At 39.8% G+C, this 27,677-nt stretch overlaps 1 protein-coding gene across 12 annotated transcripts in view; it reads left to right on the top strand.

The window, feature by feature from the left end:
• The window catches only part of LOC150075865 (tensin-1-like), a 405,993-nt gene that overhangs the window by 144,896 nt on the left and 233,420 nt on the right, over window positions 1-27,677 (top strand). For 2 of the 12 annotated variants that reach the window (XM_090388064.1, XM_090388063.1), the window contains exon 1: window positions 18,164-19,821. The exons of the other annotated variants lie outside the window; for them this stretch is intronic. In XM_090388064.1, the coding sequence (XP_090244190.1) occupies window positions 19,705-19,821 (117 nt within the window). In that variant the 5' untranslated portion in view covers window positions 18,164-19,704. Of the gene's footprint in view, window positions 1-18,163; window positions 19,822-27,677 lie in introns of those variants that run through there. 12 annotated transcript variants of the gene reach the window in all.

Raw genomic sequence — 27,677 nt, 5'->3', positions numbered from 1 at the left:
ACAATAACGTGGGACAGTTGCAAATTCGCACGATTGCTACACACCCCACGGGGATTTCCCCTTAAGAGAAAAGAAACAAAAGCTTCGAGAATGACAGGGGATTTGTTGCTTCTGACCATAAAATTCCCCTCTTCCGGTGGAAGCAGCCATGCTTTTCCAATGACCCATAGCGATAAGACATCCGTTTATTTAGGGACGGACAAGAGATCGGTAGTCGCCTATGACATCACGTTGCTGTCGACTACTGTTTGCTGGTTACTAGGCAACCAGACTGAAACCCTTTTTCTAATTTAGTATTTATTGGTGCGTGTTTAAAATACGTGTTGGTTGTTGGTGGATCATTAATGGTGGAACGGTTCATTCGAGCAGTTGGGGGTGGTCGTTTTTATGGAAGCAGAAAAAAAAAAAAAAAAACAAACGAACCGTGATTCGGTTGCACATGTTGAATGACCTTAAAGCTGTTCGTTTTTTTGGTGGTTTATTAAGAATAAAAAAGCCAGAAGTGTAACCTTGGCACCAAAACGTCTTGATGACATAGAATTGGAGATGGATATCATTTGTTCGTCACAATTCTGGTGTCATGACCGAGACAAATCTATTATGGCTTTGCGAAACTGGATAAAGGTCATTGGCAAGGCGCCAGTGCGTAGTTCATCCACGTTGACTTCCAGCTGAAAACAATGCAAGGTCAATAAGAAGTAGACATTTTGGCAGGTGTCCCGATTTACGTAAAAAAAGAGAAAGCCGGCCCACAACCAATAATAGAATCGATAGAAACCAGTAAGCTACACAGGCCCAGAAAGGTCCCAATGAGTCCAACTTCATTGGTAAGGTCAAACGAACTAATTGAGGGCTACTTTTTTTAAATCTCGATTCCCCCTTATCCCCTCCCACCCGAAGCGTTTTACTAAGCACGTGCATTCTAAGTATCCTATTCGCGGCAATCAAGGGTGTTTATCATATCCCTAATAATAACCTTGTTCCCTAACGGGTTCCTTTCTACAGTCCGAGTGGCCTTAAGCAGGACACTTCGACTAATTTCTTAGATAACAAAAGTAATTAATTTCATTCGACCCCCGTGCTGCTCTTAGTGGATACGGAGGGAAGGGGGGGGGGGATTTCGATGCCATCTTAATAGAAGGGGAACATGCCAAGGATCTCATTAAAATTGTGAAGAGTCGTATAAATCAAAGAGAACCAGTTCGACTCTGCTAGTGCGCAGTGAAAGGTACAGGATGCAGAGGTTTCTGCTTTACGTTCTTCCAGTGCACGCGCACGTACACAATGCCATTAGTTAATCGTAGTAACTGGTGATAAACCAAGTTGTGGATTGTTTCTGCCCAAAGCGTCCAGTTGTTACTGTGTACAGATAGCCTCTTTAGGCAGAGGGACAGCTAAAATTTTAATAAATAAAATACCAAAATATTCACCAATGAGGGGTAGTGGACATAAGTTTTTCAAAGGAACCGAACTTTAGAACTCACATTTTATAGGAACGTTGAGGATCCTAGTTTGAATCTATGGGTTGAGTTATTCGGTCTGAGCTGAGGGTTGCATGGCTGAATTCTTCCAGAAACTCGGGTTTTTCATCCAGAAAACCTACTACTGAAGAACACACACTTTGAACTACTATTTTTGCAAAATACTATGGATACAAAACCAAGCGAAATACTAGTAAACACACCCACTTCTGTGACAGTGCAATTAATGGCACTCGATTGGAGGTCTGAGACGGTTAGCAAAATATTTAATAAATAAAATACAAAAATATAGTGGGTTGGTACGCATCAATGAGGACAGTGGACATAAGTTTTGCAAAGGAACCGAATTTGAGAACTCACAATTTATAGGAACATTAAGGATCGTAGTCTGACACTTTCCTTTTCCAGTTTGGTATCTATGGATTGAGTTAGTCGGTCTGAGCTGAGGGTTGCATAGCTATTTCTTACGATGTAGTTTTTCATCCAACAAACCTAACTACACTTTCACTCAGTACCGACAGAAATGCCAGCAAACGCATCCACTTCTGTGAAAGTGTTTGCCATTTTTCACTCGATTGGAGGTCTGGGTTTGAATCTCGTCGAAGACCGGAGGAATTCTCAAAGGCCTCTTGGAAAATGCTGCCGAAATTGTACCGAGAGAAGTGATCAACCTAAATCCTTCTGGGTTGAGGATAAAAATGATGTCCTCCCCACATCGGGTGGAAAAGACCTGAGCTCTAGTCCCGTCGATGACGTGAGCCATGGGTTTTTTCACAATATGGTTTTTTTTCAGAAACTCGGGGTTTTTCGACCACAGAACACACGCAATTTACAGACAATATACATGGAGCAATATGGCCTTAGTCGCTGATACTCCTAAAAGCCTACAACAACAACGGCGATCTTACCCCGGGTGTCAAACTTCCTGTAAGGAGCACAAGCCCACAAAGATCTTAATTGTATGCCACGAAGGTTTCAATGATTTTCAGCGTGTATAAAATTTCACTGCTCACAACTTCCATATTTACGACTGCCTTATCTCACAAATTCTAATTGCACAAACACCAGGGATTTACCCTTAACGAGACAGTGATAAATGATGGGTTGCCTCAATGGTCGTGTCTTCTACGACTACCGGGTGAGTCACCTTTTGCTACACCCTGTCATTACACCGAAGTTCGGCTTACTCTTTCCCTTCTCTATTTCCCCATCTGGAAATAGCCACCAACCTCACCCACCCACACAACGATGCCTTTTGAATTCGTCTTTGGACCTTTGCCCAATCTCGCAGTTACCTTGGACACAGAACGCTATATGTGGTGGTTTCGAGTCCTCTTTATTTCCGTGCTTTATATTTACTTAACCCACGTGTATTCCAGAGGCGTAAAACTACTTCCTGTAAGCAAAGAGTCTGGTGGGAAGGTGTACAAAAATAAAAATAAATTAAAGAAAAAACAGTCCCCGCATGGGCGAGCTATTATAGGACACAGTAGTCATCTGTCTTTCTTCTTTGCTTTCTTTCTTGGGTTTAATGCTCTTTGAAACGCTTATTTTGTGTTGTTGACTTCGGAAAAGAAAATAAACAGAAACTAGAACCACAAGATTTAATTTTTGGAGTGACAGACCACATCTTAATATTCGTATATTATTTATTTCTGATTTATTTTTCTCATAAAATGAAAGATCTCCTGTACTTGGAACTAAATTTATGAATACTGCACCTTAAGAAATTCTTCTTCGGTATTTATTCTAAATCTTTTATTCGTTAAGAAGGATTTAAGGTGATTTTGCCTTTCCAAACACCTATTTCTCAAATTCAGTTGGAAATTTTATGAGGCAAGTGGCGCCATCTACTGATATGAAACTTTAAATCTTCAAGTTTTTTTATAATTTGGGATTAAAGATTTTTATTTGTTCTGTGAAAATAAAATAATAATAAATAAAATAATTAAATAATTCACTGAAATTAAATCAATAATTAATTTTTTTTTTTTTTTTTTTTTTTATGGGAATGCTTGAATGCTTAAGCATGTATTCATCTGTCCGTCCACATCTAACAACTCGACTCCCAGGGGATGGTTTTTCTTAAAATTTTATATTTGGGACCTTTAGAAAGATTTGTCGAGCCATCCCAAATTTCATTAAAATCCGACCAATAAACATCCGATAATTATTATTTTTTTGTTCTTCCGGCCGTCCGTCCGCATGTAATAACTCAACTTTCAGTGAATGGATTTTCATGAAATTTTTATATTTGGGTCTGTTAGAATGTTTGTCCAACCTTCTATATAATTAATACGTGTAGATATTAAATAACCAAGCACCACCTGTGACACAAAAGCACAGTAGTCGATCTTAAACCTTTCCCTAGTTGTCTGCAGTGTACACTATTATGAGTTGTTATGTCAAGCTTATGGAGACGAATTGCCTGTTTGAATGGCATAAAATATTTTTTAGAAGGAGGAGAGAGAGAGAGAACGTTGAAGACGATGAACAACCATGGTTGTCAGAACTTAAACAAGTCTGTATTTGTTTATTCTTGAAAGTTTTACGGTTTATTGGAAGGATTAGGGCTTGGGTTATTTAGATTTTTGTGACCAGGCCACTAAGGTTAAAAGGAACAGTGTTTAAAGTAAGGCGCCACCTGTGGTCTCCCACAACTGCGCTATCTGTGCTCTTGTGAAGTATATAGGACTCTGTAAATTCCAGAAATGTGGGGGGCACCTATTGCGTTGGGTTCTGTTGTTTTTCTGCCTTCTTGGCTGCTGGGCCCCTAATGGGTCCAGAAGCGAAGTATTTAGGGTGAGGCGCCTCCTGTGGTTTCTCTGCACAAAGGCATCAGTATTATCATTACCAAAGATCAGGGCCAGCTGAAGGTGATGATGGCACCCCGATGGGAAGATTTTAAATTGTTAGAATTTGCAAAGATTAATACAGATTGAACTTCATCAAAGATGAATCTCGGGATTCTCAGTGACTCTTCACGTATCTGCATGTTCGATTCTCTAATATTATGGCAAGCCAGTGTAGAAATTATCTTCATAAGTGGAGATTGTTTAATTTGAAGGTTGGAAATGTTCTGACTGCTCAGAGTGCAGAACAAAGAAAACTGAACAGAAATAAAAGAACTGATAACGTACTATTTATTGTTCTGCGATATAAACTGATAAATAGTAATGTTTTAGTTTAAGAAAGATCAGTGAAAGTGAGGTGAAGAATAGAACGAAAGGGGAAGCCTCGAAAGAGCGATTGTGGAAATACTGAACATATTTCGATGAGTGGTAATACTCCAAGAGGGACATCCAGAAAAGGTAAAATCTAAAAGTATTTTAAACTCGAAATATTTGTAAGAAGACTGAATACCGGCCACAAGATGGCGCTGAGTTGTTTAACAACCTCTACATGATTAAAAAAAAAACTAATTAAGCCTTTTTCCGGCTGAATGCAACTGTATTTTTTTAAAAAATAAATCGTGTCAGATTCACTGACCGAATGATGGCGCCACGTGTACAGTCAAATAATACATAATAATACGGTATCCTTAAACAAACATTAATTTGTAAGGTGACACTCCACTTGTAACATTTATATAACGCCTTTTTTTCAGTGTGTGGTCGTGGGCCCTGGTAAATGTCCCAGAAAACAACCCCACTTCCAGAAAACTCCAATCACCCACGTTCGGGCGAATTGACCTTATGCCATGTGGTAACCTTATGCTCAAACAGGGGACTGCGGGACATGGTCTTAAGCCCCAAATTGCTGGCGTTCTTTTTAAGCCCGTGCACTTCAATACTGTTTCTTGATAAATTGCGTTCTCCTCTTCCTCCACCCCCTCTCCCACTGACAAAGATTCACGGAAATGGGTCGAAAAGGAACAGACAGTATGGAGACGTTTTCATTTGGAAAATTGAATTCTGTTTGCTCGATTTAATTCGCTTTATCCAGGGCCGGATTTAAAGCCATGGATGAAATGAGAAGAATTCAGTGGCTATTCCCCCAAACTCATATACGAATTGCCAAAAGTATAGGGACACCTGCTGTTAGGGAAAAAATGAACCATACCTTCCAATTGAGGTGTTCAGCTTAAACTTCCAACGGGGTTCATCGTAATACCATACTAGCAATCAATCTGTCTGCGGTGTTTAGGAAGAACATTTTTCCATGATCCATCTGTCAATCAAAAAACTATTCGGTCTTTCTCAATGAATACGCTGTTGGAAATCTTCTAAATCTTTAAAGTTAGCGTTCTTTTTATTTAGATATTTGTGTCAATACCACTAAGGTCAAGAGGCAGTATTTTTTGTAAAGTGATATTCTGTGGAGTGGTCAGTTTCTCTAGTTGGACGCTCGCGTGAGTAGCACAGTTGGTGGAAGCACCATCCTCCCTACACCAGGTGGAAAAGACTTGAGTTCGAGTCCCATCGATGACGTGAGAAAGTTTTGTGGGCCTTTTTCACAACGTGGCTGAATCAGTCTCAGGCGAGGGGAACGTGGTTTTATCGGCCAGGAACTCGGGTTTTTCATCCAGCAAACAGAAAATAAGCCACAGAACACAATTTTTACTGATAGTATACACGGATCAATATGGCCTTAGTTACCGATGCACTTAAAAACCCTACTTCAACAACAACTAGTCTAACAAGCAAAAAAACACCCAAAATTTCTGCCTGTCTCTATGGCACACGACCTTAATCGTTTTGCACTGGGTGGTGGAAGGATACCCATCCTGGGACATGCCTACTTTTTTTTCAGATTGAGAGGCCCTGTACTTTTCCGTTGAAGAATTTGGTGTTTTGTTTCTGATACCGAAAGATCCAAGACCCGTTTACCAATTACCTTTTCCAAAACGTTCCAGTTCTTTCTGGAAGATTTAGACACATTTCTAAGTTTCTGGTGGTCACTGAGATTTTGAAATACCATCTTGGAACGGTCTTTTTTTATTCAACTTTACACTTTTAATTATTGCTTTTTGTCATTCGTACTTTCATTGAAATAGGCAGGGATTCATTCTAAAGCATTAGGCAGGGATTCATTCTAAAGCATCAGGCAGGGATTCATTCTAAAGCATTGGGGAAAGGAAAAGACCGGAGTTCGAGTCCCGTCGATGGCGTAAGGAATTCTTATGGGCCTTTTTCATGGCTGAGTCAGTTGGTTTCAGACGAGGACAGCATGCTTTTTTTCTTCTGGAAACTCGGGTTTTTCATCCAGAAAACAAAATCGACCACAGAATACGCAATTTACTGACAGTACAAACGAAGCAATATGGCCTTAGTTGCCGATGCTCCTAAAACCCTACAAGAAAAAAAAAAAAAAAGTATTTCCAGCAGTTGGGTCTTATTCCTAAAAGAAATAAGTTTTTGCAGAGTCCATTAACCTGGAAAAATTAAGATTTAAGCAGAAAAAAATCCCAGGATGCCAAGAAGTCTAAAATTATCACACCTGGGTTGTCTAAAACACAATTCCTTGCGTTCGTTTTCCCTCTCTTCCCAGCCACTATCTCCTTGCATATAGAGTTCTCGCTATTTTGAGCTACTCCTCAAGGCGTCTGTATATCCAGCGCATCGCCTACACTTCATTGTGAGGGTGTCAGATGGTTCTACAAGTTTCTAAGCAACTGAATCGCTTTCCGGATTTCGTGACATCATCGTATAGTGATGTTGCTCAGGTCAAGGATTCATTCCTGATGAACCGGTGAGTTCAAATAGTTTTTTAAGTCGCTTTAATAATACATAAGCCCCATGCGCATGCGTATTGTCATAAACAAAGAAGAAGATTCCATTTTTTAATCGTTTTACATCAAAGATGCAAGACGTTGGGTCTCATCGTGACTGAGGTGAGGCCCTGATTGCATTATGGAGATTAAAGAGCCAGTTGATTGATACGATCTACACTCGGCCACCCCTTTGGGTCTACTTAGCTCTGCTAATGAATTCATAATTGACATTGCCTTTGTAACTTAAGATCGAATAGAACATAAACCCATAAAGTTGCTTTTGATTCTCGTTTTTAAGTGCCCCATTGGGTTTTTTCTTTATGTTCACCCCCCCCCCCCCCCAGAATCCCTTGTATTTCAAATAGCCCTGATAATAAATAAACGTCAACGCACGCCCGTGGTACTTAGCTGGAGAGTCAGGGGTTAATAATGTCTTATCTATTACTGTAAATGGTTTAAGTGAACACAGATGGGCACAGTTAGAATAAATCGGTCTTTCTATCAAAATTACTGACCCTCACCTTCTTCATCGTGGTATCGGTTATGGCTATTACTTTCTTTCTTTTTCTTTTCATTCATAGGTGGAGGGTTGGTCTTTGAAAGGTAACACGAGGCTTCAGACCATAGTTATTATTTTAATGACTACTAAATCGCTCTCTGATGATTCCATGTATAAAAGGACGTGAGATATGGTCTGTTTATGAAATTAAATCGATTTGGATTCCATATTCATTGTTTTTGTTTCTTTTATTATAGGATTTTGGGAGCATTAGGGACTGAGGCCATACTTTTGCCATGATTTTCTGTTTGCTGAAAATGAAAACCTAAGGTTTCAGGAGATAGAATCATGCCACCTTGCCTGAGACCGACTAACTTGGCCACTTTGTGAAAAAGGCCCATAAAAATTCCTCATGTCATCGACGGGATTCGAACTCAGGTCTTTTCCACCCGGTATGGGGAAGACGACGATCCTACCAACTGTGGGCAAATTCCTCACGTAATCGATGGGATTCGAATGCAGTCTTTTCCACCAAGTGGCCATTCCTTTAAACCGGCGTTTTTCTAACTGTTGTTCTCTGATCCCTGGGGGATTTGTAGAGATCCTTCACAAGGTCCACGAATAATGTCCAAATTTGTTTTCAATATTTAAAAAATTGAAAACTTTAAAACGTTAAAATGGATCTTTAGAAATGGCAAAAAATGCAAATATGTACCTACATATTTTCAAAAATTATAAATTATATAAGTTGCCATCGAAAGTGCCCTATCAAGGAAGAATGGACTGTAGCCATTATCAACCCACTGGAGGATGGAAGCCTCTTCAAACATCATCGTCATCCATGGCTTAGGTTTGGTGAAGTTCCCTGCATAGGCTGATCCATGAAAGGAATCCAGTTGTTGTTGGACACAAGCATCAACAGTAGCCAATAGGTGGTTGTTTAGATGCAAGCAGCTTTTTTAGGTGAAGGAAAGCCTTGGTAACGAAGTCCTGAAGTAGAAAGTTCTCCTTGGAAATTAGCAGAGTTTCTTCCTTCCCAGGAGCAAGCGGAGGAAAAAGAGATATCATAGCAGCAGCTATAAATCCGCATTCAGGTGACAATGGTAAAGTTAGTACCCGGAAAAAAGGTAAGCAGGAAATGCCGAGGCAGGATCTGGAGGTGGGGATGCGTTCAATGGGAATGAGGGAACTCAGTGTTATCCATTAAAACATCCACCAAACAATTATATCACTGTGCCGGCCTATTTTCGTCAAACCATGCATTCTGGTTGCAGCTCACCTCAACTCCTGACAGTGGTGGTCTCCCTTTCTCTGCACATTGGATAGTTGTGTGTCCCTCTTCGGACCATTCCTGCCACATCTTCATTACGGCGGTGGCAACCCTCAAACAGCCGACAATGCCTGCAGTTCCTAAGATGCTGGTCCCACCTTCCTAGCTCCACAAATCATTCCCCGTTCAAAACAGCTCAGCGCCTTTCTTTCTCCACTGCAAGGCTTCGTACTAACAGGCACTATATGTGCTGCATCGGTTGGTAACTTTACCCCTAGGTGCTATGGGAAGCGCCCACTCGAGACAGGTGTGTTCATAATGTTTTGGCTCACGAGTGTGTTTTATCCCCAAAACAAGAGGTACAATTGTTTGGCACAGAGCCTACGATATTTTTGATAAACAGGATGATGCAATACCACTCTGATATTACAGAACGATGACGCAACATTACACTAGTTTTCAGATGACGTAATTTTACCTATTTAAGAAATGTTAAACTTTAAGAACAAGGTGGCACGCGGGAACAATAATTGCATGCATCTTTTTAGTGACTTAGTTGAGAAATTCTTTCCAAAAAAGATGGTTAGTGTTCAAAATAAGTTTCAGGTGTGATAGAGAAAGGCTGGATTGTGCAGTGGGCATTTTAAGCCCTTTCCTCATACCCACGGCCGAAAGGGTAGCCCAGATTATATATATAAAATGAAATGAAGCAGGATCTCCTTGCCTTCTCCAAGTTTCCAGTGTGTGAGATTTTAATCCTCAGCTATTAGTTGCCATAGTTACCGTGATTCGGTAACTATGGTAACCAATCTAGGTTAACAAAGCCGAAATATTAAATATGAGGCAACAATACAACTTAGATTATTCAGCAATGTTCCCAGATCATCTCTCTCTCTCTCAGAGGATGTCAGAGAGAGAAAGAAGTAACGGACAAGAAAGAGCATCTGAAGGTCTCCGGCCCTGCAGTTCCGTGTGTAGCTTTGCCCCGCCTCTCATCTTTGGGGCTTTGCAGCGATAATTGAGTGTTCAAGATAAGCGAACGTGCTTGTTCAGTGAGGGGTTAACATAAAGCCGTCTCTCAGCTGCGGGGGTCAACACGTGTGGCGGTGCTAGATTAATGATAGGTCGTGCCCTCCGGCACTGCGCAGAAATGCCGGGTTGGAGGTGTGGCGGCCATGAAAAGTAGATGTGATTGTTGAGTGGGAGGTGGCGCTTTCGTTTAATAACGCGCGCAGCGCCACCTGCCGACGAAGAGGAGATCCTGGGAAACGGTCGCTCGTGCAAAAAAAGGGTTGAAGAACTCGAAAACTTTTTCACGGTGGCGCCATCTGTCGGCAATACCTAACGAATCTTTCGTCTCTTCCTCCCCCCCTTTCTATCCATCGTTGTGTATAAATAACTGGAGAAATCCTAAACGCAAACTCTTACTTAAAGCCGGGTAACTATTTTTGGATATCCCGAAGGTCATAGGTCACGAACAGTAACGTCTTTATTTATAGGGGTCGCTTTTGGTTCACAAACTTCGGCGTTACCGACAACTGTCTGCGCAAATACCTGCGAGGCGCCATTTGTCAGTTTCCGAACGAAACAACAAAGACCCCCTTCAGTTCTGTTCGGTGGGGGAAAGAGTGAAGTGGTGCGGAAAGAGTGTGAAGTTGACATTGCTGTGACCCAGTTTTCAATTTCGGGGTTTCGTGTAGACGCGAGTTATCCAAGTGCGTTCAGTTCCGCGTATATCGGGTCGAATCCTTACAAAGCAAGAGTGAAATTCATTTAAAAAGTTTATTTTGAATTTAAATGATTAGTTCGTATGGCATGCACTTGGTGGCGCTCTAACCGATATTATTAACCCAGATGGCTATCGGTTTGTACAAGGGCTGGTCCATAAGTAATCCCCTCTGGCCTCTGGAATTTTCGTGGTGTAATGTGATGTGGTGGCTGTTTTGTTTTTCAGATCTATAATCTGACCTTTCTGTGAAAAATCGAGCGAAATTGGCCCTCTGGCCCCCAAAATAACATGGCCGTATTTTTTATGATGATCTGGCAGTTCGAGGTTTTCTTAATTCATTGCAGATAGGTCCATTCCAGAGACTGATGTACTGGCAATGTATAAAACTTTGATGCTAACCGAATTACAAAAAAAAAAAACAACAAAAAAAAAAACGCGTTTTTTTTTTTTTAAACGAAAGATGTTTTATTTTATGCGAAAACATTTTTGAGGAAACTCAAAACAGTTTAAATTTTTAAAATCGAACAGCTAGAACCGAATTTATGAACGATGTAACGTTTTATGATCACGCTCACTACTTACTCTACCGAATGAACGTTAGTGATTGAGTTAGCGTCATTTAGGAAGTGACGTCTTGTATTTTTGTTACCAATCGGTTATACTTCAATCCAAAAAAATTAATAAATGCCATCAAAGATGTTTTCATATCAAAAATTGTCCTGAAACCGACTAACTCGGCCATGTTTTGAAAAGGCCCATATAAATCCCTCTCGTCATCGAAGGGATTCGAACTCGAGTCTTTTCCACCCGGTGTGGAGAGGACGGCGATCGTACCAACTGTGATACCCACGAGGGCGAAATAGAGAGATACAGAAAGACGAAGAAAGAAAAACAAAACATTGTTTGATACAAAACGAACTTCATATCTTTCCACTTCATTCCACCCCACACCGGGTGAATAAGACCGGGATTTGAATCCCATTAATGGGGAGAGGAATTTTGATGGGCCTTTTTCCCAACGTGGCTGAGTTAGTCAGTCTGAGACGAGGATAGCATGGCTTTTCCTCTCGGGTTTTTCATTCACCAAACAGCAAATCGACCAGAGTGCACGCAATTTACAGACGTCTCAACCTAGAAATTTTAAATCCATCGCGGGTAGTCATATTATTTATATTTATTATAAATAGATTATCAAGCACTAGGTGGCGCTCCAAGTAATATTGGCCTGCAAGAGTTGCTTTTGCTTTTCAGGAATACCAGATATACATCATGGCATCTTCTTGACTTGCGGACTTAAAACTCAGAAAGCAGGAAGTAGTTGCACAATTTTCTTAGGTTTGGACACTTGACATAGTCTCTAAACAAGGTGTTTTTTGTTCCCAATGAACAGATGGCTCATTTCTTAGTAAAATGTAACGTCAACTTGAAGAGCTCGAGAATACCAAAGACACAGATTCTTAAGGAATACTTCCGGGTTATAAAAATGGACCATTTATCTTTCTTTTAAGAAATACTTCTTCATTGATCTATCGATTTGCTTATTAATCCATATTTTTGATTTTTTAATTATGCACTGAAGACCAACAGAAATGATTTTTCACAGAACTTGAAAAGCGAAGAAATTTGGAAACTTAAGAGTTCTTTAACCCCACCCGACCCAACCCTAAACATTCTCATAGATCCCAGAGATGTGTTTAAATGCAACATTCTTCAGTGGTTTATGACACAATTCAAAGTGCCAGGTGTTTATTTTAAGATCGTTTTATGCAAAGAAAAGAATGGCAAGAATTTTGTTTTCCTCAAAGCCAAGTGACCATCCAGTGAGAAACAGATGGATGGTGATTTTACTCATTTTTTAGGACCTCATTCAAGTCTTAAATGCTTCAAGGAGACGTCATTGAAGTAGGAGAAGAATTGTGTTTTTATACCAACATTGCAAATTCATAATTAAATTTTTACGTATTCCATAAAAATAGAATAAATTTTTCTTTTCTTTTCTTTCTTTTTCTTTCCAATAGAGCAAGAGCAAGGCTCTTTGTCTTAGAAAGAGTTGTCCAGCATTCAAAATTTCATTAAAATCGGACAGAAATTCCGAAATTTTTATTTTTTATCCGTCCGTCCGTCCGCATGTAATAACTCGATTTCTCTTGGATGAATTTTTATCGAATTTTATATTTAGCTCTTTTAGAGAGACTTGTTGAGCCATTATAAATTTCATAAAAATCAGACCAATAGAAATCTGGTAGTTAGCATTTCTGTCCGTCCTCTGGGGATCGATTTTCTTTTTGCTATTTTTTTGTTACAAATTATGAATTATTACTGTTTGCTGATGCGCCTGAAAAGTACTTGTATCAGAGTATAAAAGGAACAATTTTTAAATTGTTTTGAGATCATGTATTTTTTTTTAATGGCCATGTAATTGTTCAGCATTTCTTGTTTATGTACTCTACCTTACCAAAAATATTGGCATTTTTTGTAATTATTTAAACAAATGTAGCAGTCATTACATGCTGTTCACTTCTTTAATTAATAGCAATGTTGGCCCATCTTTGGCCATAATGACTGTATTTCAATGCACAATGAAAGATGTTTTACTAATTTCTGGGAAAGGTGATGGTATCTTAATCCATTCCTCCTTTATTGAAGGCCTTATCCTAATTATGCATTCCAATTCATCCCAAAGATGTTCATTTGGGATGAATTGGAATGCAGAATTGGGTTCAGATCTGTCCTCTGTACTGGGCGCGGCAGTGTTTTAATGTGATTCTTTTCAAATGATGAATTCACAGTCTCAGTTTATGATACGGAGCTTCTGCGTTGGAAGGTGTGAGGGGCCCGTAAAATTTCCATAATCTAGGACACACAGACTCTTCTGTAGGTTGTAGCATTCGGGGTTTCATGGACTGCCACCACAGGTGGACTTAATATATAAGAAATGCGAACTTGCATCCTAGACCACGACCCTCCTCGTCCCAGTTTCATAGTTGAGCAATACAATGTTATTGAGCGTTCTTTCTGCATACATCCTCCATACCTAAACACGTCCATCAAACTGGAAGGGTGTGTGGTATGGTTGCTCCAAAGGATCTATTACCATCGATTCCCAGTCCAGGTTCCATGTGCCTTGCAGCGTGTTAATACATTTGTTTTTGTCCTCAAAGGCTTGTGGGCAGTATCTCTTCCAAGAAGATTCCTGCATGGTATTAATTCAGATTCTCTAAGGTGTATTGGTTATATGAGTCCGTGACTCCTGGGCTAATTTTCTCCTCTGGACTCGCATCTCTTCATTTTACACTTGGGAATGTTTAATTCCTGAGCGCGCACGCATTTTCTTCAACGAGCATCCAAATACCATTCCCATATGAAACTCTGCTGGCTCTTACCGCGAACCAGGCGTGTACACGTTTGAAATGAATTCTGGGATAACTGCTGATTATACTTTAAAAAAAAAAAGATTTGCATATTTGTGTTATACGTAGCATCCTGCAGAGGGACATCCCATAATTTTTAATAGGGTAGTAGGTATTGTAACAATAAAATGAATTGTTCTCGTGGGTAACTTTCTTTTTTAATATTATTCAGATATAGAGACAGGAAAAGGGGGGAAGAATAAAGGAAGGAAGGAGAGAGAGAGAGAGAGAGAGAGAGAGAGAGAGTGTGAGTGCAGGAGAAAAATAAACACGAATTAAAAAGAAATAGAAAGTAGAGGAGAGAATGAAAGAGAGAGTGAAAGTGGAGGTTAAAAAAAACAGAGCAAGACAGAAAAAAAGAGTTATTGTAGGAGAAGACGAGTGAGTTGGAGAGAGAGAGAGAGAAAGAAAGAAAAAGAGAGAAGGAGAGCTAAAACGTGGTAAGAGATAGAAAGAGACTTGGGGAGAAAAAATAGCGAGATTAGAGAGCAAATGAGATTGGGGAGAGACAGTTGCTGAGAAAAACCACGAAGGAGAAAAAGAGAGCAAGAGAAGTGGGGAGAGAGAGAGAGAGAGTAGAGGAGAAAAATCATGAAATATAAATAAAGAGAAAAAGAGTGAAATGAAAATGTGAATGAGATAGAAAGAGAGAAAAAGTGGATGAGGAAAAGAGATGGGAGAGAGAAAAAGGAAAGTGAAAGAGAGAAGTAGAAAGGGAAGAGAGATAAAATGGAGGAGAAAAAGCACGAGAAGATAGAGAGAGAGAGAGAGAGAGAGAGAGAGAGAGAGAGAGAGAGAGAGAGAAAAAAACGTGCAGAAGAGAGAGAAACAGATAGAGAAGTTGAGTGGAGTAGATGAAGAGCAACATAGAGAGAGCAAGAAACAACAGGAGAGAGAGGGGGGGGGAGAAAAAGAAGAGTGAGGGAAAGTGGAGGGGATAGGAAGAGGAGAGAGAGAGTCATAGATGGAAAAAGTGTAAGGGATAGAGAGAGAAGAGGAGAGAGATTTATTTATCGTATGGCAATTCTTACATCTTACAACAACCACTCCATCAATCAAGAAAAAATTACAATATCTCACATCTCACACCACACGAATCTATTCAATTCTGTTTAAGTTCACAGAGAGGAGAGAGAGAGAATGATAGATAGAAAAAGTGTAGAAGAGATAGAAAGAGATATATAGAAGAGAGAGCAAGAGAGAGAGAAAATGAGAGATAAATTGGAGGACAGAAGGGGAGATACCGGGATCCCGGCCAATTTTTTCCGGTATTGATACAGAAAATACCGGTTTTTCGGTACTAATTTAAAAAAAATAATTGTTTATAATTTAATCACATAAAGGTTATAAAATGACCTTTATGTGATTATGACGTCGTTATCTCTACTAGCAAATGTTCGATAAATCATCGATAGGACACCGTGCAACATTGCAACCTGTCCACATTTCTCGACCTACTTCATGTCTGACCGTATCGTAACGCCCAAGTCCGGTTCCTCCACCACTGACTTTAGTTCAACTCCACCAAGTGTATTAGTTATTTTGGGGTTGCTATTCCCCAGGTGTAAGACCTTGCATTTTGCTGAATTAAAGCATAGCTGCCACTTTTCTGACCATCCCGGAAGTTTATCTAGGTCACTGTGATGAAGCTTTGCTTGATGGCGATCATTAACTACTCTACTGATCTTTACATCATCTGCAAGTTTACACCTCACGCCCTCCACCCCTTCATAGATGTCATTTAAGATAATCAAAAACAACAGTGGTCCCAATACTGATCCTTGGGGAACCCCACTTCTTACATAACCCAATCTGAGGAATAACCATTTATCACAACCCTCTGCCTGGTGCCCTCAAGCCATCGTGCAACTTATAAAGTAACCACTCGTGTGGGACTGAGTCGAATGCTTTGCTGAAATCCAAATAAACAATGTCGAAATTATTCCCTAAATCCAGCTCAAGAGTGACCTGTCAAAATGGCTAACCAGATTTGCTAAACATGATTTTCCCTTTACAAAACCATGCTGCGTATCCTTCAGAATTCCATTTCCATCTAAATGATCCTGAATTCCACCCTTGATCATTGCCTCCATGATTTTCCCTACTACTGAAGTTAGACTGGCCGGTCGGTAATTTCCCATTGCACTCCTAGAACCGCCTTTATATTCCAGTTTACACCAATCCAACGGAATCTTTCCCGAGTCCAGTGATGTTCTCGTAACTAGCCTTAATGGTTCAATGCACTCACTTGCCGTCTCCTTTAAGATTTTATGGTATATACCATCAACCACAGAAGCCTTACTCGCCTGTAGGCGCGAAAGTTCTCATTAAATAATCATTTGACATTTCAACATCATTAATCACATTTTTTCCAACTTCACTTCCATAACATCTCATTGACACAAAGGGGTTTTTTATGCAAATATCGATGCAAAGTAATTGTTGAGTTCATCTGCAACTTCAGCTATGTTGTCTAATACCATCTCACGTCCATTACATAAGGGTCCAATCTGATTTGTCCTTCTGTTCTTTGCATTTATATAAGTAAAGAATTCCTTAATTGCACTCTTTGCTCTCTTTATTCCTGATCCTCACTCTTTTCTCTCTCCCAGACTCAGTAAAGATACTATTGTGAAAATCTCAAACGTCTAATCTCTAAAATCTCTAAATTTTCACTATTGTGAAAATCTAAACGTCTTTCTCCTTCAGAACATAATTGAACCGTGGAAGACCAACATGGAACAGAACGTCAGTGTTCCTCATATTCTTTCCAAAATAAGAAATTGCCCGACTCCAATGAGATTTTAAAAGATAAACTTGAGTCTGAAATTAACTGTCATCAAAATTTATTGAGAAAAATGGTTTTTTTTTTTTGGAATACCGGTATTAAGATTTTAGCCGGTATTGTAAACCCTAGAGAGAGAGAGAGAGAGAGAGAGAGCGAAGGAGAAAAAGAGTGAGACAGAAAGAGAGAAGGAAAAAAGATAAAATGGAGGGGAGAGAGAAAGCAGTGTTAATCTTGGAAAGATTCTCTGCTAAAACAGTTTGTTGCAAAAGGTCAAGGAAAGCAATCAAAAGGACCGGAAGCCTCCTGATTAACAACCTTCAATTACGAGAAATGTCAAACCTTCTTACTTCGATGAAGAATCTCTGATGACCTAGAGGGTTCCACTCAAGGAAACTAAGAGACAAAAAAAAAATATATATATATATATAAAAAATAAACACGGAGACGCAAGACAAGGCACCCTTCCTCCCCTCTCCCCAGAAGTATAAAAAACAGCTGCAACCGATATGGCCTCTCTGGAAAAAAATTGCAAACAAATCCCCATCTGTATAAGAGTTGACACTGGCAGGAAAACTCTTATTTTTCTCAATAAAACTCACCAATCGAAAGATGCTGATAACACCGCTGGCGTGTCAGTAGCTGTCCGTTCCTGGCGGGGGTCAGGGTTGCGCCAACCTCGAGTAAAAAGACACAAATGATCGACAAGGGGCGAGAGGATGTAGTGGCATTAGGGGGAAAGGCCACTGGTGGTAGTGTCGACAGATTTGCCATCTGCTCCCTACATGGGCGCTCTCTCTGAGAAGTCCCCTAAGAGCGCGTTTGCTGTGTCACACATTGATAAAGGGATGAAGATGACAGATGAGTGATTTTGCGTAAGGGCATTGGCTCCACGCTTTCATCCTTCCCACAGAATGCCACCACAGCCAACTCAACGAGTCTGTTTTGGTCTACGCACACAATTCTTTTGCTGGAAAGACGCTTTGCGTAGTTCATATATCTCTTGAAACGCGAAAATTTCCAGCCTATTTGAAGCCGTACCACTCTGGGGTCAATTAGAAAGAGAGAAGCGGACTCATTAAGGTCAAAGTTCGGAGATGATCACATTGGTGGTTGGCGGCTTCTAAAGAAACCCCTATTCATTGGGCAGGGTGCTCTGGTTTCCCATTAACCGATTCCCAGAGGAAGGAACGCGTGGGTAGCGTTAAAAATAATAAATGCAACGCCACGGAGGAGAAGCACGTGGTGTTGGTGCCTCGTAAAATTCCGTCATTGGTCAGCCACTCTCATTTCGCACACCTCCGGCTACCTAACGAGTGTGCCACCCCGCGTGCTGCCTCTCTCTTTGCCCGCTCCTGCCGCTCTTTTGCTCGAAACCGACGCTCTGTGTTCAGGGAGTGATTTTAGACGCCAGACCTAGGGGCCCTTCCGATGAAGGTGTCTCGTGCAGTTTTAAATTCAAAGTCCACCGAAGAGATCTCCAATTGATTTAAATTCTAACCATACACCTAAGTTTCAGTATTTTTGTTGTCATGGAGACTAAATGGGCACTGCCCAAACAGCGTATATGAAATCCTTTGAATCATGAATTTGTTCGTCAGTGCCACATGAGCGAGTGCCACGTGATGGACCCTTTTTGACGTCAGCAAACTCTGTAGTTTCCCTTTGCCATTTTTCCTCAATTTCCTCCAAACTTGTACCCGCTTAAAATTGTCATTCTGAGTGTGTCCGTTCCGTTGTCGTCATAGAAACCAGCGATGGGGGGAAGAGAGAAAGAAAGGAAAAGCTTCCTGTCGTTACCGCGAGATGAAATTTTGATGACAGAAGCGTACAGATGGAACTGACTCAACTTGTCTCCCCCTACACGCGGAAACGAGAAGCAAAAGAGAAAAAAAACAAAACATAAAAGTTGAGCACATGTGTCTTTGACGCGGAGACGTAGTCGGCCACATGGTCGAAAACGCTGCGCAGAGAAAGAGGATTGTTAGTCTTTTCCTAAACGCTTATTTCTTCGCTCTTTCGCAATATTGGCAGGAAGCTATTTTCATAAAACCAAGTGTGGGGAAGTCCTCCTTATCCGAATTACCAAGCATTGGATGCAACTAGCACTCATTATTCTGGCGAACGGCTCTTCCCCGCAGTGTTATCGATAAAATTCTCTCAGCCGTACATTTATACCGCTCTTGACCTCTATGGGAATACGGCCGACGGGGTCATCTAGTATCTCCCGGACCAGCGAAGCCTCAATAAGCAAGAAACACGTGTCGTCGCGCCATCCGCATTCAAGTGGATAAAAGTCAGAAAGTGTGGGAGGGGAGTGGATGCCATTTCCTCTCCCACAAAATTCGTCCCTTTTGGGTCGTATATTGAAAGATTGCCTCTTTCGGGCTAATCCCCCACCAGTAACACCCCCTCTCTTATCTCCCTGCGACGTACGTCATCCCCATACTTCCAAGGTGTCAGTGTTTATATTCCTCCAGTGACCTACCCCACACTGGGAACGCTTGCAGCGTTTGCTAACATCCCCACCAGCACAGTAGCTCCCTGGAATGCTTGCCGGACGCACCTAGAACGCTGCCGACGACGATGAGTCGATCTTATTCAAGACGCAACTGCGGCTTTATCCCCGCTGCCAAATTGTGCCGGTGTTTGTTATCGCTTGACATCCGTACAACCGCACAATGACCCCTCTACCGACATCCGAAATCTCGTTAACCTTAGATCTGAGGTTGCTTACCTAATAGGCTGCATTGCATTAGTATATATTTTTCCCTTGTGACAACCCCCCAACCCCCCAAGAAGAAATATCTGACCAGCATGGGGGGCTGTGTAGGACGTCCGATTAGGAAGAAACCTAAGGTGAAGAAACATATGAAAATTATCCGGAGACCCTCAGAGGGATGCAATTGCTCGTGCCACAGAACCCCCAGTCAGGTAAGCAATGTGGGGCTCGTAGATTAAAGATATCAAGTTGTTTTGATTGCTTAAAGAGATCTTAGTTGGATAAAGAAAAGCTTTGGATTAACCAAAGGTTAATCACCACAATTAATGTGATTAGCCAAAGGTTAATCACATTAATTGTGGTTGTTTTTATTAATATTTTAGTATATTCAAAAATATATTTAAATATTTGAATTAAAAAGGCAAATATTCAAATCCATATTTGTAGTTAAATTCTGTTTCTGTCGATAATTTACTGCAATATTCATTTCAGTTATTAAAATAAAGTTTTAGCTACATTAGTTCTCTCTAGTGGCACGTTCGAATTAAATATTCGAACATTTAAATATTAAATGTTCGAATAAATACTTAGAGAATAGTTTAGGGCTAAAACCTCACGTTACGTAGGGAGTTAACTAGCGTACAAATTAGCTATATTTACTACAAATAATAATAATTTAAATGTTCATTCGAAAGTATCAATAATTTTGTATTTTTATTCTGCCTATCGATAATTTACTGCAATAATCATTTCATTTAGAATAACGGTTAGCTGATTCACGATTTAGTTCCCTCTAGCGGCATTTTTATATTTGAAATAAATATTTGCTATAAATAATAATTATTTGTCATAAATATTCATTCAAGTGCATTAATATTTTCTTACTTTGAATCAAACTTTTACATATCATGTTAAGCCCCATTAATTTTTTTTTAATAATAAGGACTAAGTACATTCTAAACGTAATTAATTTGTGATAATATTGTAATAAATGAGACATACACATGCAAATATAAATACAAGAATTATTTTTTTAGATTTCAGTAAGGGGCTGTTCACAAATTACGTAATTTACTATAGTATTAATGTAGTAAATTATATAATATAGTATAGTATTAATATAGTAAATTACTTTCCAAAATATTGAGAGGATTTACCTCAATACATATATATATAATCTACATCCTTCTTCATTTTAGCAAGGATGTAGATTTGCTTGAGCATGTACAGAGAAGGGCAACAAGATTGGTGAGGGGAATGAAGGGATCCTCTTACCAAGAGAGGCTTAAGTTTTGCAAATTGCAGCAGCTGGAGACTAGGCACCTGCGAGATGATCTGATTGAGGTGGATAAGCCCTTGAATGGGTTGAGCATGTTGAATTCTGATGGGATTCTTCCACTAGTTCAGATTACGAATCTAAGTGGGCATAAATTCAAATTGAGGAAAGACAGCTGTAGAATAGATATGCGGAAATTTGCCTTTAGCCAGCGGGTGGTTAATTGCTGAAACAAACTTCCATCTGTTGTTGTGGAAGTTGATAGGTTAAATAAATTTAAGGAGGAACTGGACAAACATTTAGAGGGAATGGTTGTGTGAATTTTTTTTTTGGCTGATGCTACATAAGCTCATACGCTTGCTTTCTTGTATCACATGCCAGGATTACTACTACTACTATATGCACGTAGGACGTTTCTTCGCTAACACTCTCCTTGAATTTAAACGAATATTAAAATAACAAAATTAATTCTACCCTCTGGGACAAACCATTAGCGATCCAATGTACCCGGCATCCGTTGTCCGAGAGCTCCAAACCCGTCACCAAAATACAGTGTGTCTATAAATTAAAAATTATTATTATTATTAGCCATATGGTGCAAGGAAGCTGCACTAGCCAAAAAAAAAAAAAATTCCCGAGTTACCCTGAGAGACAGAGAGGAATCACCAAGAAAGAGAAGAATGATGATTCCAGCTCAGGACCCTGGGTGTGCCAAGCCCATACTCACGAGATGCGAGCCTTTGCGGAAAATGAATATAAATAACTTATGAAAATCCTAAAAATTCGAAAAACGTGTTTATTTTGAAAATTGATCAATAACGTAGGACATATTGAGCCTTGTTGCTGTTTCGTTTATTAATTACAGTAAATTACGTAATATAGTACAGTATTATTATAGTACATTATGTAATATAGTATTTGCTAATTTTTTTTCATAAAAACCAATAAATGTAAAAAAATAAAAAGTTATCGTTTGACTCCTTTAAAATATTACGAAAAATCGTATTTTGCATTCTAGTAACATATATCATAGATAGTGAGTAGTCCTATTTTTCAACCTGTAAATCTCTTCTACAATCCGTTTGTTTTCGTAGTGTTGATGTACAAATGATTACCGAAGCATGACTTAGCCTGTTGAAGGGAGATGAATCAGCACCATTTCCTTACCTTTGCGGAAGTTGGTGCACAGTACAATTTATCACATGCACATGCGAATCAATTGAAGTCAGAAGGGTTAGTCATAAGCGTATAAATACCGTGTCATTTCAGGAAGTGTAGTGGGCTTTCCGTTTTTTCCTATTTTTAAATAATCATATTCATATGACAATTATTTTCATTATCGCAATGATAATTTATGGATATTACAACCCCCAAATTGATGCTACTACTATTAATGAGTAGTAATGTAAATACAAAGCTGGAACATCGCATTTTCGTCTCTAAGTTGACTTATAAAGATTACCGTTTAGGTTTAGCTAAGCCTAATGCGAATTCATGCACGGGAAGAGAAATAAAAGCCCAATAGAGAAAGAGGAGATGTGTTAATAGGGATCAGAGGTCAGTAAATAAATACTTGGAAGTTACATGCAACAGCAAGTTGTCTATGTAATATCTGACCCTTACATTCATAGGTTGCATCCTTTCGCAATGTCTTAGATATTGCTCGTGGTTAGAGACAGACTTTAACCTTTTATTTATATTTTTATTTTTTGTAGCTGACATCAATCAGTTTAAAAGAAGACTGCAGTAGTTTCTAGCAATACTATTACACACTACTAACCCTTTAAATGCGCGTTCTTCACATTTTTCATCGATTCCCACAGTAGAAATCAAGCTATCAAGGGGTTCAAGTGGACAAGTTTTCTGTTTACATCTATACAGATGTATAAGGCAAGAGAATACAGATACAGTGAATTACGTCAGATATGCACTTGTTGTTAACAAAAAGCGTATGTTTCGTGTTTCAGCACAGGTTCGAACACGCGATGAGAAGAGTGGAGATCTATATGTTTGTTATTTCCTGGTAACCCATACTGAAATTGTAAAATGTAGGACTATCGTAGATTGCAGGGAGATAATTGCTGTCTGATCTTGGCTATCAAATAGTAAATGAGATGTTTCTTGTATTAAGTTGAGTGAGTATAAACACTGGATACCACGTATAACGAACACGGTGCTTGTTGGGATATTTTGTTTCTCCTTCAGTATGTTCAACTTTAAAGTAGATTGATCAGAAAGTTAATTAAGGTCGGCTAATGAGAACACAGCATTAATTAAATGAGTTAATTAATCTGGTTAGCGTGTCTATAGCAAACAAAATACAGACAGTTGGATAAATTCCAAGTGGTGTCGGTATTTTGAAAGAAAAATCAATGTTTTTGGGTCTGAAGTGCAGGTATTTTGGGGGAACGTGTTTGATGAGCAGTTTTAACTTCAATAGGCACACACATATCCGGGTGATAAAACTGCTTCAAGCTGCTTCTTAGAAAGTTCGAGAAACATTTCTTGTGAGATGGAAACTGAAAACCACTTCAGGAGAAGCATTTCATTCTGTTTGGTAAATAGCATCAGACACTTCACCTAATCGTAAACACCAATACAGGAGAGGCAGTATAAACATTTTAATTCTCTTTTATCTTTACTTTCCTCTGTTCCCTTCTTCTCTTTCGTTCCATTCACTTTCTCCCCCTTCCATATCTCTTGTTTTTCCATTTTTTTCGCTCTGTTTGTCAGTCTGTCTAATTCTCTCTGTCTCATGCGCACATCACTCTCTCTCTCACTTTTCTTCCTGACCCTTCCTCCTTTCTTTCTTTCTCTTCATCTTTCTCGTTGTATTTGTTTGCTTTTTTTTTACTTCTATCTCTTTATTTGAGGCAGATAGAAAGCCTCCACTCTCTTTTTCTTTTTTCCATTCCCACTGTTTGTCTATCATTCTTCCTCATCCTCTGTCTATTATTCTTTCATTCCTCTCTTCCTCCTCTTCTTTCTATTACTTTCTCTCTCTCTCTCTTCCTTCCTTGAACCCCTCATTTTCTTGTCTCCTACTCTTGTTTTCTTCCATTCCATTTCTTTATCATTCTCTCTTTCTTTTATGTCCTCTTTTCTTTCTATCTTTTTCCCCTTCCTCTCTCTCTCTCTGTTTTTTTCTCTCATATGTTACCTCCTCCACTTGTCCCCAAAGAGGTCAAGAATCGTTCATTGACCAGACCCTTTTCAGCCGAAAATTTATGGGCTGGGGAGCTCCCATCCTTTTTTCCTTGACGTCATAGCTGCTCACCCATCCTGAGAACTGCAACATTAGCAGAACCAGCTGACTGTGACTCAGCATGGCTTACGAACAGACCATCTTTATGTACTTTTAATAAAAGGGAGACTTAATCGCACGATCATGTCTCGAATCTCCTGCCTTTGTTTCAGAGGCGGTGTTGGACATGATAACAACCCCTCTTCTTTCTATGAGACGGCTTTGCTCAGAGAGTTCGCTTTCTTATAATAGTTGTTAATGGGAGTTTAATGGACTCCTGAAGCATCTCGTGCAGATAAGGCATAAAATACCCGAGGGTGGGGTAGAAAAAGTAGAAAAGATTCTTTTGTATCATAACCGAAATTCCAAGCTGTGTACAGAGAACTGAAAAGGATAATTTCATACCACGCTTGGAAAATCTCAGACGTTTCACGATTTAAAGACATTGTTCGAATAAAGCCAGTGGCCATCATTGTAAAACTACTCTTTGTTCATATCATATGCTCTTCAATGTTTGAAACATCATTAGCATGACTGCAACTTATCCCTTGTAATTCCTCTGGCTCCCCGATGGTGAAACGTTTCCAGCTTACATACCAAAAATAAGCTGAAACAAAAATGCAAAGTCTGCAATTAAAGTCTAGAACTGAGTCCACCCCCATGCATGTCAAAGCACACACACACAGGACCATGATGCAATGCGCTCACATAGGTCAGTTGTCATCATGGCAGCTGATCTGTGTGATTGCTTACTTCTAAATGGTTATTTGCACGCAGTCACAAAAGAAAACCTGAGTAAAATTAGTAAAAACAGAATGGGAGAAAGATAAGAGTTTAAGGAAAATAAAAAATGAAATGCAAACAGTAGTTGTGAGAAAGGAGTAACACCTTAACGGGATTCCTGTGGATCATTTCACCCCCGTTGTCGGTTAGAATTTTCTCATGAGTTATAAATAAAGGATCTCCACCCTGCCGTCCACACCCACTCTGTGAGAGCCCATTACAATGAGCAGGCCTCGGGGATATTGTCATCTGCAGTGGTATTAGCGATGGCTCTCACAGTTAGCTCCTTACTTAGATCCTTTAAAAGGGAAGCCCAGTACTTAATCTTTCTTTTGGACGATGTAGGGCCACTTCACGCTCTCCATCGTCCTAAAAATCCCTCTCAGGTTCTGCTACATGAGGCGCCAGTCAACCGATAACTAGACGTCTGAAATCGCTTTTTTTTTTCTTTCTGTTCTCGAACGTTCTCTAGTGTTCGTAGCATCAGCCATAGAGGAAGGGATCAAACGCACATTCAGAACTGGAATGCTACCCGTTTGTCTATCGTTACTTCTTATTCTCCCCAACCCCTTTCTCCTCCCCACTCGGATAGACGTACTTTCAATGTAGTTCCAATACTTCAGCTAATAAAGAACACTTTTTTTTTTTCTTTTTTTTGACAAGGGTCAGGACACGTCTCAGCCAATTTGGATGTTAAAGGAGATGGCAAATAAAAGTGCTGGAGATTAGTGGTGATGAATGAGTTTTTTATTAGGCACACATTTGTCAGGTCACTGTCTAACTGATCCAAGAAAAATTCTCGGTGGACATCAAAGAAACTTTTCGATAAAGATAGGCGGTATCCACTGGAGACAATTTGTTTTATACATGAAACATCGGTTTTCGACTTTATCTCTTTTTCGAAACTACTTTCCAAATAGTTTGTAAAGTACATGGATCCATCGTATTTTATTTCTTTCTTTTTCCTTTTTTTTTGGCTTTAAGTAGGAATGATTAAAAGTTCGCCCCAGTCAAACGCTAAAAGATGTTTTTGAGAGCAAAATCAGACCAGAGACCAAATTTTTTTTTTAAGGGGAAGTAATCATTTAAATTTCCCGACATTGACCCTTCCTCGGCGTCACAGACCAGTCCATTCCTAACAAGGGGATGTTGCTAATGCAAACACAACTCATATACACATACAATTCCCTATTCCTGCTCCTAAATAATAATAATAATTATTATTATTTAGGAGCAGGAATAGGGAATTGTGTATGAGTTGACTTTGCATTAGCAATGAGTATTTTTCTCCCTTCTAATGCGAAATTTAGTATAGGAAAAGGATTTTCACGCACCATTCATACGAAGATTTAAGAAAACCACGTGGCAGTATATCAGTGGTCACTCGCAGGTACAGTGTTGACTATGTAAGGGCAAAAATTAACTTCTTATGCTGGAAGTCCTCTTAATTGGGAGCACTTTGAAAGGGTAAAAAACATTAGCTTATGGGACAGTTTATGGGAGCAGACATTTGGAACTTTATTGGTTGACAAAGATCTTAAGGATGGCTTCTTAAATAGGTTCCACTCTAATCAAAAATACTCCCTTTCCCTTCTTTCTGCCATCAAGATCATGAAACTAATGTAGAATACATTACTTCCATTATGCCTAATTTTAAGTTAGATTTTAATTTTATTTTTGGTTATTGGGACCCCCCCCCTGGCAGTTGCAACCCACAGTTTGAAAATCACCTCTGTCAGATACAGGCAATGGACAAAAAAATGGAAACACCAAGGTTTGCAGATAGCGCTAGGTTTACCCTAAACAGCGGCATCCATGTGCCACTGACAAAGGTATAAAGCATGCAAATAACATCCCAGCAAGCTTAGCGTCATGTCTGTAAAGGCTAACCCTGCCTAACTGCATGTAATTATTGGTACCATGTCATCAAGATAAAACCTTAGCGAGTTTGAAAGGAGAATGATATTTGGAGTACGTTTGGAGTACGTTAGGCGTTTCGGTCCCTAAGACAGCTAAATGATGCAGACATTACCTCGGTCTGCATCGGAATTTAAAGGGAAGATATCATCTGCAAAAACGGAATGGTGGGCAAAACTGCATATTCCAGAACTGGGACGTTCAAGCATTAGTACAATGTGCAAAGCGAAAGAGGCGAGCAACAGCTGATCAGCTGTGCATGGATTTCAACGCAGGACTCGACAGGCCAGTTTCGTGAAAAAGATTACTTCGAGAACTCTATAGAGCTGGATATCACGGTCGAGTTGCACTTCGCAAGCCACTCGTCACACCTGACAACTCACGTTATCGTGTCCACTGGTGCAAAGGGCACAAGCAATGGACTCTTGAGCAGTGGAGGAATGTGACATGGTCCGACGAATCCACGCACACTTTGTTTGAGGCAAATGGAAGAGTGCTCATGTGGCGCCAACCAAAGGAAGTTTACAACTCTCATTGCTTGTTTCCTACTGTTATGGGTTCTGGTAGTTCTGTAACGGTGTAGGGTGCTTCCTTGAAGCAGGGCTTGGGCGTACTCATTCTATTAGATGGCAAGGTTGATGCCAATCACTGATTAACAGTCCTGTATGATCATCTTCATCCAATGGTCAAGCATTGGATTGGACACTGCTTGACTCTATATCACGACATGGACAGGCAGCACTAGACTCACGTGGCGGTCCAACACTGTATTAGTGAATTTACGTTACTGTTTCCATTTTTTTGTCCATTATCTGTAGCCTTATGGCGTGAAATTGCTACTTTCGAAA

Source organism: Mastigoproctus giganteus, chromosome 13, assembly GCF_048544385.1.
Source record: "Mastigoproctus giganteus isolate SK-2022 chromosome 13, ASM4854438v1, whole genome shotgun sequence".
Lineage (NCBI taxonomy): Eukaryota > Metazoa > Arthropoda > Arachnida > Uropygi > Thelyphonidae > Mastigoproctus > Mastigoproctus giganteus.
The sequence above is the reverse complement of the archived record's forward strand: the minus strand, read 5'-3'. Positions and strand labels throughout refer to the sequence as shown.